General features: G+C 42.8%; 1 protein-coding gene across 1 annotated transcript in view; it reads left to right on the forward strand.

The window, feature by feature from the left end:
* The window catches only part of LOC127486314 (splicing factor, arginine/serine-rich 19-like), a 70705-nt gene extending 54043 nt beyond the window's left edge, over positions 1 to 16662 (forward strand). The window contains exons 4-7 of the mRNA XM_070063488.1: positions 8982 to 9086; positions 11037 to 11205; positions 11667 to 12792; positions 14088 to 16662. Coding sequence (XP_069919589.1) covers positions 8982 to 9086; positions 11037 to 11045 — 114 coding nt within the window. The 3' untranslated portion in view covers positions 11046 to 11205; positions 11667 to 12792; positions 14088 to 16662. The remainder of the gene's footprint in view (positions 1 to 8981; positions 9087 to 11036; positions 11206 to 11666; positions 12793 to 14087) is intronic.
* Positions 16663 to 16970: the final 308 nt, after the last annotated feature.

Genomic DNA, 16970 nt, shown 5'->3' on the forward strand with positions numbered 1-16970 from the left:
AATATCCATGGGGTGAACTTAGATGACCTCGAGGTGATAACCCATGCAAGGTCACCCCATCCACACCCAGTGAGGATCCCCACATTTGTGGCAGTGCCTGGGCACCCCAGGCTCTCTTGGCAGCTGCTAGACCCCATCCCACCCACATGTTTGCTGTTATCTTGGAGTGGACACAAAATTCAGGCCCTAGATTCCAATGCCCATATAAAGGCTTCTGCTAACCAAGGGCTGAGGATATGCTTGTGTCTTTCCAGAGAATGCAGGACAGCCTATTTGGGTAGCAGCCAGAAACATCAAGCCTGCAACTGACAGTCAACCAGAACCAGCTGAACAAGACTGAGGGACCACCTTGTTAGTGGCCACACCTGCCCTATCATCCTGCCCTGAGGAACTGCCCATAGCCACATCCGCTACTGCTTTATACCCCCTTAGCTCTGTCAACAGCCTTCGTGCAGTCACACCATTCCTGATTACTATTTTTCCTCATTCCTACCCCCATCTGAGCAAGCACTCCTATGGTCTCCCATTTTGAGGGCTGGTTAATCAACTACAGGTAATATCCCCTGGGGGACAACCTAAGAGAGGCACAGTCTCATGAGGAGACCACATGGAAATGGGGCCAACAATGGTAGGACCAAGGATCATGCCTCCCATTGGTCAAAAATAAACAAAAAGGGGGAAGAGTGGTGGAATGAGAAGGCCGAGCCATGATGGCTGCTGGCAACTGAGTGTAAGTTACTCAGGAAATGGCTTCAGAACCCACCTGGCAAAGGAGCCTGCCTGGCAAAAGGCAGTGATTGGTTACAGCATAAACTGCCCCTTGACCAGAGTGGCTCCCTCAGCTATATATGCTGCTGTACCAACTGAAATAAATGAGTATGCTAGCTGCTCACCTCTAGCCTACTTTCAACCAACAACCAGTGTCTGCCTCATGATTCTGCACCTCTTTTTTTAATTTTTTTAACTTTTATTTAATGAATATAAATTTCCAATACAGCTTATGGATTACAATGGCTTCCCCTCCATAACGTCCCTCCCACCTGCAACCCTCCCCTTTCCCACTCCCTCTCCCCTTCCATTCACATCAAGATTCATTTTTGATTCTCTTTATATACAGAAGATCAGTTTAGCATACATTAAGTAAAGATTTCAACAGTTTGCTCCCACACAGAAACATAAAGTGAAAAATAATAGATGATTTTTTAAATGATGATGAAATCAGATCAGACCTATTGTCATATTTAATCCCAGTGAGAGTCAAGTTGGGAATTGATAATTTCTTCTTCTATTTTTTTTTACAGAAGATCAGTTTAGTATACATTAAGTAAAGATTTCAACAGTTTGCACCCCCATAGAAACACAGAGTGAAATATACTGTTTGAGAACTCGTTATAGCATTAAGTCTCAATGTACAGCACACTAAGGACAGAGATCCTACATGAGGAGTAAGTGCACAGTGACTCCTGTTGTTGACTTTACAAATTGACACTTGTTTATGGCCTCAGTAATCTTCCCATGCTCCAGTAATGAGTTTCCAAGGCTATGGAAGCCCTCTGAGTTCTCCGACTCTTATCTTGTTTAGACAAGGTCATAGTCAAAGTGGAGGTTCTCTCCTCCCTTCAGAGAAAGGTACCTCCTTCTTTGAAGACCTGTTCATTCCACTGGGATCTCACTCAGAGAGATCTTTCATTTAGGTTTGGTGTTTTTTTTTTCTTTTTTTTTTTCTTTTTTTTTTTTTTTTTTGCCAGAGTGTCTTGGCTTTCCATGCCTGAAATACTCTCATGGGCTTTTCAGCCAGATAGAAATGCCTTTAGGGCTGATTCTGAGGCCAGAGTGCTGTTTAGGACATCTGCCATTCTATGAGTCTGCTGAGTATCTCGCCTCCCATGTTGGATCACTCTCCCCTTTATTTATTCTATCGGTTAGTATTAGCAGGTACTAGACTTGTTTATGTGCTCCCTTTGACTCTTATTCCTTTCATTATGATCAATTGTGAACAGAAATTGATCACTTGGACTAGTGAGATGGCATTGCTACAAGCCACCTTGATGGGATTGAATTGGAGTCCCCTGGTATGTTTCTAACTGTACCATTTGGTGCAAGTCAGCCTGAGCATGTCCCAAATTGTACATCTCTTCCCTGTCTTATTCCCACTCTTATGTTTAACAGGGATCACATTTCAGTTAAATTTCAACACTTAAGAATAACTGTGTATTAATTACAGAATTAAACCAGTCATATTAAGTAGAACAGACAAAAAAAACTACTAAGAGGGATAATGTATTAAGTTGTTCATTAACAGTCAGGGCTATGCTGATCAAGTCACCATTTCTCATAGTGTGCATTTCACTTCAACAGGTTTCCTTTTTGGTGTTCAGTCAGTTGTCACCGATCAGGGAGAACATATGGTATTTGTCCCTTTGGGACTGGCTTATTTCACTCAGCATGATGTGTTCCAGATTCCTTCATTTTGTTGCAAATGACTGGATTTCGTTGTTTCTTACTGCGGTATAGTATTCTAAAGAGTACATATCCCATAATTTCTTTATCCGGTCTATCGTTGATGGGCATTTAGGTTGGTTCCAGGTCTTGGCTATTGTGAATTGTGCTGCAATAAACATTAGGCTGCAGACCACTTTTTTGTTTGCCAATTTAAATTCCTTTGGGTAAATTCCAAGGAGTGGGATGGCTGGGTCGAACGGTAGGGTTATCTTCAGGTTTCTGAGGAATCTCCAGACTGACTTCCATAGTGGCTTGACCAGTTTGCATTCCCACCAACAGTGGGTTAGTGTCCGTTTTTGCCCACATCCTCGCCAGCATCTGTTGTTGGTAGATTTGTGTATGTGAGCCATTCTAACCGGGGTGAGGTGAAACCTCATTGTGGTTTTGATTTGCATTTCCCTGATTGCTAGCGACCTTGAACATTTTTTCATGTGCCTGTTGGCCATTTGGATTTCCTCTTTTGAAAAATGTCTATCGAGGTCCTTGGCCCATCTCTTAATTGGGTTGTTGGTTTTGTTTTTGTGGAGTTTCTTGATCTCTTTGTAGATTCTTGTTATTAACCCTTTATCAGTTGCATAGTTTGCAAATATTTTTTCCCATTCTGTCAGTTGTCTCTTCACTTGCCTGACTGTTTCTTTTGCAGTACAGAAACTTCTCAATTTGATGCAATCCCAATAGTTGATTTTGGCTTTGACTGCCTGTGCCTCCCAGAAACTCTTTGCCTGTGCCAATATCTTGAAGGGTTTCTGCAATGTTCTCTAGTAACTTGATGGTGTCAGGTCGTAGATTTAGGTCTTTAATCCACATTGAGTGGATTTTTGTGTAAGGTGTAAGGTAGGGGTCTTGCTTCATGCTTCTGCACATGGAAATCCAGTTTTCCCAGCACCATTTATTGAATAGACTATCCTTGCTCCAGGAATTGGTTTTAGATCCTTAGCAAATATAAGTTGGCTGTAGATGTTTGGGTTGATTTCTGGTGCTTCTATTCTGTTCCATTGGAATATCCACCTGTTTCTATACCAGTACCATGCTGTTTTGATTACAACAGCCCTGTAGTATGTCCTGAAATCTGGTATTGTGATGCCTCTGGCTTTGTTTTTGTTGTGCAAGAATGCTTTAGCTATTTGAGGTCTCTTGTGCCTCCATATGAATTTCAGCATCATTTTTTCTAGGTCTGAGAAGAATGTCTTTGGTATCTTGATTGGGATTGCATTGAATCTATAAATTGCTTTTGGGAGAATGGACATTTTGAAGATGTTGATTCTTCCAATCCATGAGCATGGAAGATTTTTCCATTTTTTGGTATCCTCTTCTATTTCTTGCTTTAAGATTTTGTAATTCTCATCGTAGAGATTTTTAACGTACTTGGGTATGTTTATTCCAAGGTATTTGATTGTTTTTGTAGCTATTGTGAATGGGATTGATCTTAGCAGTTCTTTCTCAGCCGTGGCATTGCTTGGGTATACAAAGGCTGTTGATTTTTGTGGATTGATTTTATATCCTGCCACTTTGCCAAACTCCTCTATGAGTTCCAATAGTCTTTTAGTAGAGTTCTTTGGATCCCCTAAGTAAAGAATCATATTGTCTGCAAAGAGGGATAGTTTAACTTCTTCCTTCTCAATTTGTATTCCTTTAATTTCTTTTTCTTGTCTGATGGCTCTGGCTAAAACTTCCAGAAATATGTGAAATAGAAGTGGTGAGAGTGGGCATCCCTGTCTAGTGCCAGATCTCAGTGGAAATGCTTCCAACTTTTCCCCATTCAATAGGATGCTGGCTGTGGGCTTTTCGTAAATTGCTTAGATTATATTGAAGAATATTCCTTCTATACCCAATTTGCTTAGAGTTTTCATCATGAAAGGGTGTTGAATCTTATCGAATGCTTTCTCTGCATCTATTTAGATAATCATATGGTTTTTCTTCTGCAGTCTGTTAATGTGGTGAATCACATTGATTGATTTGCGAATGTTGAACCATCCCTGCATACCAGGGATAAATCCCACTTGGTCTGGGTGGATGATTTTCCTGATGTGTTGTTGTATTCTATTGGCGAGAATTTTATTGAGGATTTTTGCGTCTATGTTCATCAGCGATATTGGTTTGTAATTTTCTTTCAGTGCTGCATCTTTCTCTGGCCTAGGGATTAAGGTGATGCTGGCTTCATAGAAAGAATTTGGGAGGATTCCCTCTTTTTCGATTGTTCTGAATAGTTTGAGAAGAAATGGGATTAGTTCTTCTTTAAATGTCTGGTAGAATTCAGCAGTGAATCCATCTGGTCCTGGGCTTTTCTTTGTTGGGAGGGCCTTTATTACAGTTTCAATTTCTGTTTCAGTTATGGGTCTATTTAGGTTTTCTATGTCTTCATGGTTCAATTTAGGTAGGTTGCATGTGTCCAGGAATCTATCCATTTCTGATAGATTTTCTTGTTTGCTGGCATACAAGTCCTTGTAGTAATTTCTGATGATTCTTTTTATTTCTGTGGTGTCTGTTGTTATGTTTCCTTTTTCATCTCTGATTTTATTGATTTGGGTCTTTTCTCTTCTTTTTTTAGTTAGTTGGGTCAATGGGGCGTCAATTTTGGTTATTTTTTCAAAAAAACAGCTCTTTGCTTGGCTGATTTTTTGTAATTTTTTTTGGATTCAGTCCTGTTAATTTCTTCTCTGATTTTAATTATTTCTCTTCTCCTACTAGATTTGGGTCTGGTTTGCTGCAAATTTTCTAGGTCCTTGAGATGTGCTGAAAACTCATTTATTTGGTGCCTTTCCAATTTCTTGATATAGGCACCTATTGCTATAAACTTGCCTCTCAATACTGCTTTTGCCGTATCCCATAAGTTTTGATATGTTGTGTTGTTATCCTCATTTACTTTCAGAAAGTTTCTGATTTCTCTTTTGATTTCTTGAAGGACCCAGTGTTCATTCAGGAGCATGTTGTTCAATCTCCATGTGTTTGCATACTTTCTGGGGTTTCCTGAGCTGCTCATTTCCAGCTTCATTCCACTGTGGTCTGAGAAGCTGCATGGTATGACTCTAATTCTTTTAAATTATCTGAGACTTGCTTTATGACCTAGTATGTGATCAATCCTAGAGAAGGTTCCATGCACTGCTGAGAAGAATGTGAAGCCTTTAGATGTAGGATTGAATGTTCTGTAGATATTTGTTAGATCCATTTGGGCAATAGTGTCGATTAAATCTGCTGTTTCCTTGTTGATCTTCTGTCTGGATGATCTATCTATTTCTGAGAGTGGAGTATTGAAGTGCCCCAGTACTATTGTATTGGAATCTAAGTCTCCCTTTAAGTCCCTTAACATATCTTTTTAATTGACCGGTGCCCTGTAATTAGGTGCATATACATTTATAATTGTTATATCTTCCTGTTGAATTGAACCCTTAATCATTATATAGTGCCCCTCTTTGTCTCTCTTAACAGTTTTTGTATTAAAGTTTATTTTGTCTGATATTAATATGGCTACACCTGTTTTTTTTGTTTTTTTTTTGTTAGCATGGAATATCTTTTTCCAACCTTTCACTTTCAGACTGCATGCCTCTTTGTTAGAGAGATGTGTTTCTTGTAGGTAACAAATAGTTGGGTGTTGTTCCTTAAGCCAGTCAGCCAATCTGTGTCTTTTAACTGGACAGTTCAGGCCATTCACGTTTAATGTGACTACTGATACATAGTGACTTTGCCCTGGCATTTTCCCAGAGATATTTTCTAGTATATGCTTTGAGCTTCCCATGCTCTTTTACTGGTAGGTGTTCTTCCTTTACCTTCTTTCATATTGATGGCCGTGTTTCTGTGTTTCTGAGTGTAGCACATCTTTAAGTATCTTTTGCAGGGCCGGACAAGTGGCCACAAAGTCTTTCAATTTCTGTTTGCTATGAAAGGTCTTTATTTCACCTTCATTCACAAATGAGAGCTTAGCAGGATATAATATTCTGGGCTGGCAATTTTTCTCTCTTAGTACCTGTGCTATGTCTCGCCATTCCCTCCTAGCCTGTAGTGTTTCTGATGAGAAGTCTGCTGTGAGTCTGATTGGAGATCCTCTGAGAGTAATCTGACGTTTCTCTCTTGCACATTTTACGATCTTTTCTTTATGTTTCACTGTGGTGAGTTAAATTACAATGTGTCGTGGTGAGGATCTCTTTTGGTCATTTTTATTGGGGTTTCTATGAGCTTCCTGTACTAGGATGTCTCTGTCCTTCTCCAGACCTGGAAAGTTCTCTGCTAGTATCTCACTAAAAAGGCCTTCTAATCCTTTCTCTCTCTGCATGCCTTCAGGAACTCCTAAAACCCGAATGTTGGTTTTATTAATAGTATCCTGTAGATTCCCAACAATATGTTTTAGATTTCTAATTTCCTCTTCTTTTCTTTGGTTTGACTGTATCCTTTCCTGTTCTCTGTCTTCTAAGTCCGATATTCTCTCTTCTGCTTCACCCATTCTGTTTTTAAGGCTCTCTAATGTGCTTGTCATTTGATCTATTGAGCTCTTCATTTCATTTTGATTTCTCTTCATTATCACACTTTCCTGCTCTACTAGTTTCTGCGTTTCATTTTGATTCTTCCTTAAAATTTCATTTTCACGAGAGAGAATTTCAATCCTGTCCAATAAGGATTTCTGTAGTTCAAGGATTTGCTTTTGAAAACTTCTAAATGTTCTTATCATAAATTTTTTGAAATCAGTATCTTGCATTTCTTCTATCTCATCATCTTCATATTCTTGGCTTGGGGTGTTTTGATTATTTGGAGGCATCATAGTTTCATCGTTGATCTTGTTCCCTCGATTTCTGTGTTTATTGCTTGGCATGGTTAATTCTTTTTCCCTCACTGTGAGGTGTTTTTTTTTTTTTTATATATATACTATGTGTTAAGTGGACTGCCTGCTGTTGGAGGAGCCTTGGAGGCTTGAGATGGGTGTGGCCTGAGAGCTCTGCTTGGTTCTTCAGGGTTACAGGTGTGCAAAGGTGACACCCTCAGGTTATGCATGGTAAATCTCTCTTTATGTATTTATTTATTCATTTTATTTTATTTTATTTTATTTTTTGTTCAGGAGGTAAGTAATACTGCAAGGCTGAGCAAAATGGATGGTATTTAGCTTCCGATCTCTGGCTTCTACCCAAAGAGTCTGTGCAGGCTCGGTTTCTCCTGCGGACTCCCACTGGGTTGCCTAGGCTACTGAATAGTAGCCTTAACTCTCCCCTTTTATTATGTATATCCCAGCTGTTTGTCTCTTGCTCGCCTTTGCAAGGTTGGCGGAGAGTGGAACTTGTCTGTACCAGTATGCCCCCACCTATTTATTTATTTATTTATTTATTTTTCCTTCTCTCCTGTAGCCAGTCTGTTGGACTTTCCCACTTCAAAACCCGCTTCCCTCTAAAATTCTGTCCGCCATTTCCCTGCCAATGTCTCTGGTTACTGAGCTCACCTCCGCTTCCAGCACCGATATGTGGACTCGGAGCCCTGGGCGTCTCTCCTCTCCCCGCTGGTGTCTTTGTCACATAGACTGTCCTTCCCGCACTGGCGCTCAGACTCTGTGGCTCCCACAGTTCGGCTTCCGCGTGGTGGGCGACCCTGCTCTCCCAGTAGGTCCTTTGAGTCACAGCGAATAGCTCCAGAAGAGTTTCCTCTGCAATTTTTTTTCCTGATCCTTTTTCTGAGGCTACCATAACTCCGCTTTTATTAAACTAAATTTTCCCGGACTATTGGTGCGCGCCCTCACTATTCCGCCATCTTGGCTCCACCCCAGGGAACAGTTACATATTAAATTTATTAAAAACATTGGGGATGGCAAACACCAAAATAAAATGTGTTGTTTAAATGCACACATATGCATTAAAATGAAAAGTGCTAAATAGGAGTAGCATTACATAAAGTCGTTAACCAGATCAGAGGCCTGAGTGATAATCCTCTCAATGTAATTGAGTTGTGGGCATTACGTTGTGTCGTGTGATCAACTCCTTGGGTCATGGGACAGTATACAGCCCAGCAGGACATGGCTCCTCCCTTCAGTCTACTTCTTCACTGGTCATGCAGGAAGCATCTCTGTCTCCAGAGGAATTGCCCATGTGCCACACACCTGAGCGATCTCAGACCACCAGAAAGGGAATAAGTGAGTTTCCATTATAGTTTTGGGCCTTGGTGTATTAAATGGGAAAAATAGGAGTGGGGAGGAATCCATGGAAAGTGGTTTTAAGAGTTGAGGAAAGGATTAGTTAACTGCTTCATAATACTTCCTAAGATAGAGCCTGATTCAAACAATATATCAGAAATGTCCATTATTAGATAAAGGTCAACATTTCTTCTTAAAATTCTGATTTAGATGGGGTGGCTAGTGAGAAGTAATGGGGCCATGGTGCCTTTGACTTAGGGTGTCCAAACATTATTTTATTCACTTATCTTTTATTTCAATGTACTCAGTGACTTGTTAGAAGCTAGTTGAAATTCAGGGTATAAGAATCCAGTGGCTTCCTTTTCTATTTCCACAGAGAAGCAGATGCCCTTGGCCAGCACCATCCACAATGGGCCCCAACACTCTTTCAATGGAACAGGGGAAGGAGCTGTTAAAGCAATGTGGGATCCCACAACGAGATGTGAGTATGGGAGATACTGGGTCAAGTGAGAAGTGGATGGAATGAGATGACACTAAATTTTAGGATCAGTCCCGAGGCGGACTCTCCTCCCATGACAAGCTGTAATATTCTGTGTTTAAAAATCTCAGTACATAGGCACTGGCAAAATACAAAGGATGTCAGGATAAACACAGGAATTCACAATTGTTATGGATCCCTACTTCCCATCAGCCCACACCAGCATTCCCACAGACTCCACTTTCTTTTTTTAAAATTTTATTTAAGTTACAGAAGTCTCATACATTTCATATAACAGTTTTAGGAACATGGTGGCACTTCCCCCCTTACCCTCCCTCTCAGATTCCCACTCTTGCTTTTTACAGTGATCTATTGTCAGTAAACTTAGTGATCAGAGAGTGAACCCTGCTCTAAGTAAAAGAGTCAACAAATAGTATGAAGAGAATGGAAACAAAGCAAGACCCTGTTCCTTCACCCGTTGGTACTATTTCGAGGTCACCAGTAAGTTCATTGTTGGCTGTGGAATAAAGAAAGTATAAGTGCTCACTGCTGTAGGCATGTGTTGAAACACTGCAGTTGCCCCACAAAGGTTTTCCTTGGAGATTTACTTGTTTGAAATACAGAACTACAGAGAGATGGACACACCAACACACATACACACACACACACACACACACACACACACAGAGTGATTGGTTGATTCCATCTGCTGGTTCTCTGCTCAAATAGATGCAAAGGCCATCAGAAGCCAGGAGCCTGGAACTTCATGCAGGTCTCTCATGTGGGGGCAGGGGTCCACATACTTGAGGCATCTTCTGGTGCTTTCCCACACAGACTAGCAAGGAGAAGGATCAGAGATGGAGCATCTAGGAAGCAGCTAGGGTCTCAGTGAGTTCTGTTTAATCCAAGGGAAGGATTTAAGCTTGCTCAGTTCTGATTGGCTTATGCACATGCACTGTTGGGAATTGTTCAGTTTGACTGTTTGATCACAGACTGCATCAATTTGTCAAATTCAGCTTTTCAGAAGCAAGTATTATATAAAGTTCAAGCATTTACTTATCGATTTTCATTCTATTTCCAAGAATAGTGCGTGTGACTGTCTCAATTTGCTTACTGTCACCCAGAATCTAACTTACTTTTGCCCTTAGTTAACTTGAGAGAATTCATTTTTTTTGACAGGCAGAGTGGACAGTGAGAGAGAGAGAGAGAGAAAGGTCTTCCTTTTCCATTGATTCACCCCCTAAAAGTCACTGTGGCTGGTGTGCTGTGGCCGGCGCAGCCCACTGATCTGAAGCCAGGAGCCAGGTGCTTCTCCTGGTCTCCCATGCGGGTGCAGGGCCCAAGGATTTGGGCCACAGCAGAGAGCTGGACTGGAAGAGGAGAAACCGGAGTCAGAATCTGCACCCTGACTGGGACTAGAACCTGGGGTGCTGGCACCTCAGGCAGAGGATTAGCCTATTGAGCTGCAGCGCCTGCCTTCATTTGGTTTTGACAAGGTGAAATATCAAATCTTAGAGCATTCTGCCGGCTTTTTCGGTAAGAAGTTACTATGTAAAAATAGAGTTTTTTTTTTTTATCTGAATAAGCAGTTGTTGGCTAACCCTCTATTGGCTTTGATAAGTACTGTTGGGGGCTTTAATTCTGGAGGAAGAGACTAGACATAAACTCAGAACCAAAAATACAATTGTGTAGGGTTGCAAATTCAGGATCACCATCTATTAGAAACCTTTCTTATTAAGTGGTCTTTTCTTAGGCAATGTCCTTTTTGCCAGTGGGTAAATGCTACAAGGTGTTCACAAAACAGGAGAGAATGGGGCATCTATCACAGATAGCAAGTTATGGTGGGTGTGGGTTAGTACTCAATAAGTCACTCCAATCTCTCCTGGGACAAACAGACGTATGAGGGACTTGTGTCATACATTTTGAATTTTCAAATTTATTTCTTTGGAATAGGAAATCTAATATTCAATTAAAGAGCAAGCCCAATCAGAAGCCCAAGGCTATGAATCAGACAGCATGTCATTCTGTATGTCATCAGCCTCTAAGGCCCCCTAATGACAATAACCTACAAGGAAGACTGCTGTGCCAGAGGACTTCCCCACCAGATGGACAGTACAGCAAGGTAAGTGGAGGCTTAGGACTTTTGAGAAAAAAGTGGTCCTCATGGGCCCCTTAGAGTGGGTTTAAACACGGGAATCTGCGTGTCCATCATTCAGTTATTCCTTCTTAGTCAAGCTTGCCTGGTTTGCGTTCTGCTTACCTGGCTGATGAGCCCATTCAGAGCCTGTGAGGAACAGTCACCGTCCCTTTGTAGTGTTATGGTAAGCCTGGTACTGGCCCAAGACCTACACTCTGGTTCACTGTCATCTCCATTAGATATGAAAGTTCTACCTCCTTGGATCCCTGGATTAAATTGGCTCTGGGAGGATCATAATATCTTGAGTTTCTTGGCAAATAAAAAGCCATGGGTCTATGACCTCCCACCAAAGGAATATTTAATTTCCCCAATCTTCTTTATATTCACCTTACAAAATGCCTGTGATTGGTACCCACTCATCTAATAACCCTGTCCCCTACAAACAGGTGAAATGCAAGAACTATGGAGCCTTTGGGCACTTGGCAAAAAGCAAGAGGTGCCCCATGAAGTCATGGGGTGGGCCCTTCCCTTACTGGCCTTGGGTCGCAATCAGGAGAAAGAGAACCTGAAACCTAAGAATCCTCACCAACTTCAGTCTGCAGAACCCTTGAGGAAGACTGACAGACAAGAGGAAGGAACTCAAAGGTAAGGATTCTGCAGGCAGAATCCTTTTTTTTGTGTGTGTATTAAACCATTTTATTGGAAACTGGTTAAAAAGTAAGGCACTCCAAATCGTACAGTTTTCTTGAGGTTACAATTCTGTGGCTGCTCTTTGTCCTCTTTCAGAGAAGCGTCGTGGAGCAGGGCCCGCCTCACATGCCTGCGTGCTGTGCAGAGGATTAAATACTGCACGTGACAATGGCAGCTCTACTTTGAGCTCAGCATCCTACATTCAACAGGTGTGATTTTACATCCATACTACTGCACTAACAGTTCATGACGTCTACCACAAGTGTCTTCTAGAATACAAGGTACAAAGTCAGATTCTGATGGCTGCTGTTATAAAATACTTAGGAGCCCTGAGCTTTGGGGCCAAGAAGAATGTGCCACCCCCTCTTCTTTCCCTGGAGCTGTCTCTAGGCATAGACAGACAACTGCAGAGAAACAGACAAGTGCTCCAGACCTTCCAGGGGTGCACACCGAGCTCGTCCTATTCTAAGAACCACTGAAGGGAAGGGCTGTGGAATACCTTGGAATGCTGTTCCTGGCAGCCAGAACAGCCACAGACTAAATGAAAGTGCACAACACTGAAGTCACACTAGGGAACGCAGCACATCCTGGGGGTGGAGGGGCTTCCCAGACAAGAAATGAACCACTGGGCCAAGTTCACAGGGGCTTCAGTGCCTGCCTCACTCCTGAACAAGGGCTAGCATGGGGCCCTGGGAGTGCTCTTGGTTTGGTTTGCTGTCCCTCGTATAGATAGGAAGGAAAGTTACTTCAGACAGATAATAGGATTTGTTCTGCAGGCATGAAGGGCAGCAGGGGAAATCTGGACCTCATGAAACACAGGGGAGGCCACAGAAGTAGCCGAAGAACTCTGTGGTGGCAACAGAACCATTTGCCTATCTGAGGGTGAGTCCCACTCCCACTTCTGGCTGTTTTTCCTGAGGCCTTTGCTTTATTTTTTTCCCTGATGGCTGGGAATTATGTTAAAACTGGGCTGGACCACACAAGTCCTGTCACATTTGTCTGTATTCCATGTTCCAGTTGCTTTATTTGAACATTTTTATGTCACTATTTGCAAGTTGGCCAGCGAATGCTAGTGGAGGCATGTTTATTCATCCATGAATGATTTGATCATGTGCTGTCTTGTATCCACCCAAGACATCTTTTATGTTTTTATTAACTGCAAGTTTCCTTTCAAAAAGATGTTTTTCATTTACACTCTCCATATTGTATAAAGAAAGTCTTAGGTCGTTGATGTGTGTTTTTTTAAGATTTTTTATTTATTTGAAAGGCAGAGTCACAGAGGGGCAGAGGTACAGAGATAAAGAGAAGTGTGGGAGGGAGTTCTTCCATCCACTGGTTCACTCCCCAGATGGCTGCAACCACAAGCTGTGCAATCTGACGCCAGGTGACAGGAGGTTCTTTCTGGTCTCCCATGCAGGTGCAGGGGCCCAAGGACTTGGGCCATCCTCCACTGCTTTCCCAGGCAATATCAGAGAACTGCATCAGAAGTGGAGCAGCCTGGATGTGAACCGGTGCCCATATGGCTTGCTGGGACTGCAGGCGGTGGCTTTATCCATTATGCCACAGCACTGGCCCAAGATAGATACCAAAGCTCATCTCAATGTAGTTGTATTCTGCATTTAACTCCCCCTTAGCTATATGATGGTGCTCCATCAGTAGTCTACCAACATGCAATCAACCTTTAAAACCTGTAGGAAACATTTTCAAAGTCAGATACAGCTTTGTAGAATTCACTTCCTATTTAAATTTCACAACACTCTCTGTGCAACACATGGATAGAAAACCAGAATGTGTTCAGCCCTTTTCAACCCAGTACCATATCCCACAGTGCCAGCTACTCCCTTGATCTTAACAACAGACAAGGTAATGATACTTTAGTCCTATATGCCACACACAAGAATCAGCCTGGTGTCATATTTTTTCCTCCTCACTAACCTGAGTAGAGAATGTCTGAAAATGTGCCAGGATGACTTGAGTTTTAGTTATGTGAAATTTAATTTCATGTGTACTGTTTCTTTATATTGGCTGTCCTGTCCCCTTTTGTGGTCCTGATTTAGATGCAATTATATTAGTAATCAATTTACTTTTTCCTAACATGCTGATTTTCCATTTTGTATGGTTGAATATGTGAGTTCTTCATCTATCAGAGATGTCTAATGTGAACTTTCTTGCCACAGCATCCTACAAAACCACTGTCTGCCCAAATATCCAAGAGGAAGTCGCCCCTTGGCTCTGCACTGCCAGGTCCACCGCCTATTGAGACACCTTATAGATCACGCTGTGCTACCCAGTCTCAAAAAAAAAAAAAAAAAAAAAAAAAAAAAACCTCAGCTGAGCACTGATGCCCCAGCCCAAGGATCTGGGGTCAACTTTGCTGACTCCCCTCACCATGTTCTAAAGAAATTCACCCCAGGCCCAGCTGGCAGTGCCAAGCCAACAGCCAAAGTGCCTGATGTTTTCTCTCGTGACATTCCTCAACCTGCCTGGAAGACACCTACCCTGGGTCACAGGTCTAATCCACAGGCACAAATTAAACATACAGAGGTGGATTCAAAGTTGCATCCACAGCCAGTTACAGAAAAGTGTGGCCAGAACTCCAGACTCAGCATCCAGGCCCCAGGCAAAAGGTCTGCCCAGGACTGCATCCAGACCAGCCAGAACTGCCCCAAGAAGCCAAGACTCCTGGTTTCCCAATCTCTCTCCAGTATGAGTGGACCTGCGCACTCTCAGGCAACCAAAGGGTCTGCAAAGACAACAGTCCTGAAGCAATTTCTGACCCACAGCCTCCACCCAACTCATGTTGCTCAAGTCCAGGCCAGAATTGCACAATCTTCCAACCTTGACTGTCCAGTCGTGTTCCAGACAAGACACAGAGAATCGGCCCCAAGAAACAGGACAGTACCAGGTCCAGAACCCCTCCTGCACCCAATCTGGTGAAGTCCACACCTGCTCATCAGAATTTTCACATCTTAAAGGAGTCTGAGAGGCAGGGTTCCCAGGTCACAAGGAGTGTCCTCTATGAGGATCTTCTGGTCTCTCCCTCCTCTGATGACAGTGACTGAAAGTGATAACTCCCACCCCAACCCAACTCTGGGACAGAGAAGATGGCCTCAGGTCTTCAGGACTTGGAAATGACTGAAAGGCTGAGATGGGGAAAGCACCAGGGTGGAGCTCCGCTTGGTGACTCAATGCTGCAATGAGTACGCAAATGGTGGAGCCTAAAATAACACTGGTGATCAACACAAGACATCACCTATTTAATGTTGTAAGATGGACCTGCTTGAATTGGGACTTAGGAAACTGTCCTGAAAAGTCTTTTTAAAATTAGATCTAAGCCGGCGCCATGGCTCACTAGGCTAATCCTCCGCCTTGCAGCACCGGCACACTGGGTTCTAGTCCCAGTCGGGGTGCCAGATTCTGTCCCAGTTGCCCCTCTTCCAGGCCAGCTCTCTGCTGTGGCCAGGGAGTGCAGTGGAGGATGGCCCAAGTGCTTGGGCCCTGCACCCCATGGGAGACCGGGATAAGTACCTGGCTCTTGCCATCGGATCAGCGCGGTGCACCGGCCGCCATGTGCCGGCCGTGGTGGCCATTGGAGGGTGAACCAGTGGCAAAGGAAGACCTTTCTCTCTGTCTCTCTCTCTCACTGCCCACTCTGTCTGTCAAAAAATAAAAAAAAAAATAGATCTAATTATGTGAGAAGCTTACTGAACATGAGGAAATTATATTACTCTCTACTGTCAATAGAAAGCTGTGAAATCCACCTGTATGTGTGAACAATAGACTAGCACTTGTGTAGCTTTGCAAAGGGCCCATATGCGGTTGTTAAAGGTCTATTTTTAAAAGTGCCCTCTCTGGACCCTTGAATTTTGGAGGAAGAGTTCTAGTGGGAAATTCTTAGCTTTGATACGCTGGGGGGAAATTTCTTTCCTGAAGGAATTTGTTTTTTGTTGTTGTTGTGTGTATTTTTTTAAGGCAGAGTTACAGACAGTGAGAGAGTGAGACAGAGAGTTACAGACAGTGAGAGGGTGACAGAGAAAAAGGTCTTCCTTCTGTTTGTTCACTCCCCTAATGGCCGCTATGGCCAGGGCTGTGCCAATCCGAATCCAGGAGCTGGGTGCTTCTTCCTGGTATCCCATGCGTGTGCAGGGACCCAAGCACTTGGGCCATCTTCCACTTCCCTCACAGGCCACAGCAGACACCTGAACTGGAAGAGGAGCAACTGGGACTAGTACCCGGCGCCCCAACCGGGACTGGAACCCGAGGTGCCGGCGCCGCAGGTGGAGGATTAGCCAAGTGAACCATGGCGCCGGCTGGATTTTGGTTTTATTGGTGATTTCATTCAAATTCTTCCACAGTGCATGCTCTATGAATGGTTCCCAAGTGTTAGAAAAGGAAACTACACACTTTCTGAAGTTGATTGAACACTGACTTCCACTTTGAGTAAAGTATCGCAGCTCATCTGTAAAGGAGACATCAACAAAATACCCAGGATCAGAGTTACTGAGGAGATTAAATAAATTAGGTAAAGTATGTTAATATAAGTGACACATGATAAATAATACATGCATTACTATTATTTGATCACAAGTAAGCAACAGAGTAGCCTCAATGTAAGGAAAAATACATTTTGTTATTGAAAGTCATCGTAAAACTATGGTTTATTATCAATAAATGTATTGCCAAGGTTCACAGGTGTTTTGATTTTTATATCACTTCTGCCCAATATCCTTTTTTAAAAAAGATACACACACACACACAGAGCATCCTATATTTCATGCACACAGCTGAATCCCACGCAGTGCTTTCATTTTTGCCAAAATCTTGTATTTACTGCCAACCTAGGCTGCTAAGGCAAACGTGACTTCACGCCCCTCTAGGAACGAAAGCTTGTTATTAAAATGAAGCAGGTCGCTCACATCACCGACCTGTGCGTTTGAACGGAACACGACTCCTATCCATGTTTCCTCATGTTCAGGGGATTCCTCGGTCCAACAGGCGCACCTGAGAATGGCACTCCCTTTCAACAACCCGCGCTACCTGCACACCCACAAGAGGCTTTT

The sequence above is a fragment of the Oryctolagus cuniculus genome, chromosome 18 (genome assembly GCF_964237555.1).
Source record: "Oryctolagus cuniculus chromosome 18, mOryCun1.1, whole genome shotgun sequence".
NCBI classification, from domain to species: Eukaryota; Metazoa; Chordata; class Mammalia; order Lagomorpha; family Leporidae; genus Oryctolagus; species Oryctolagus cuniculus.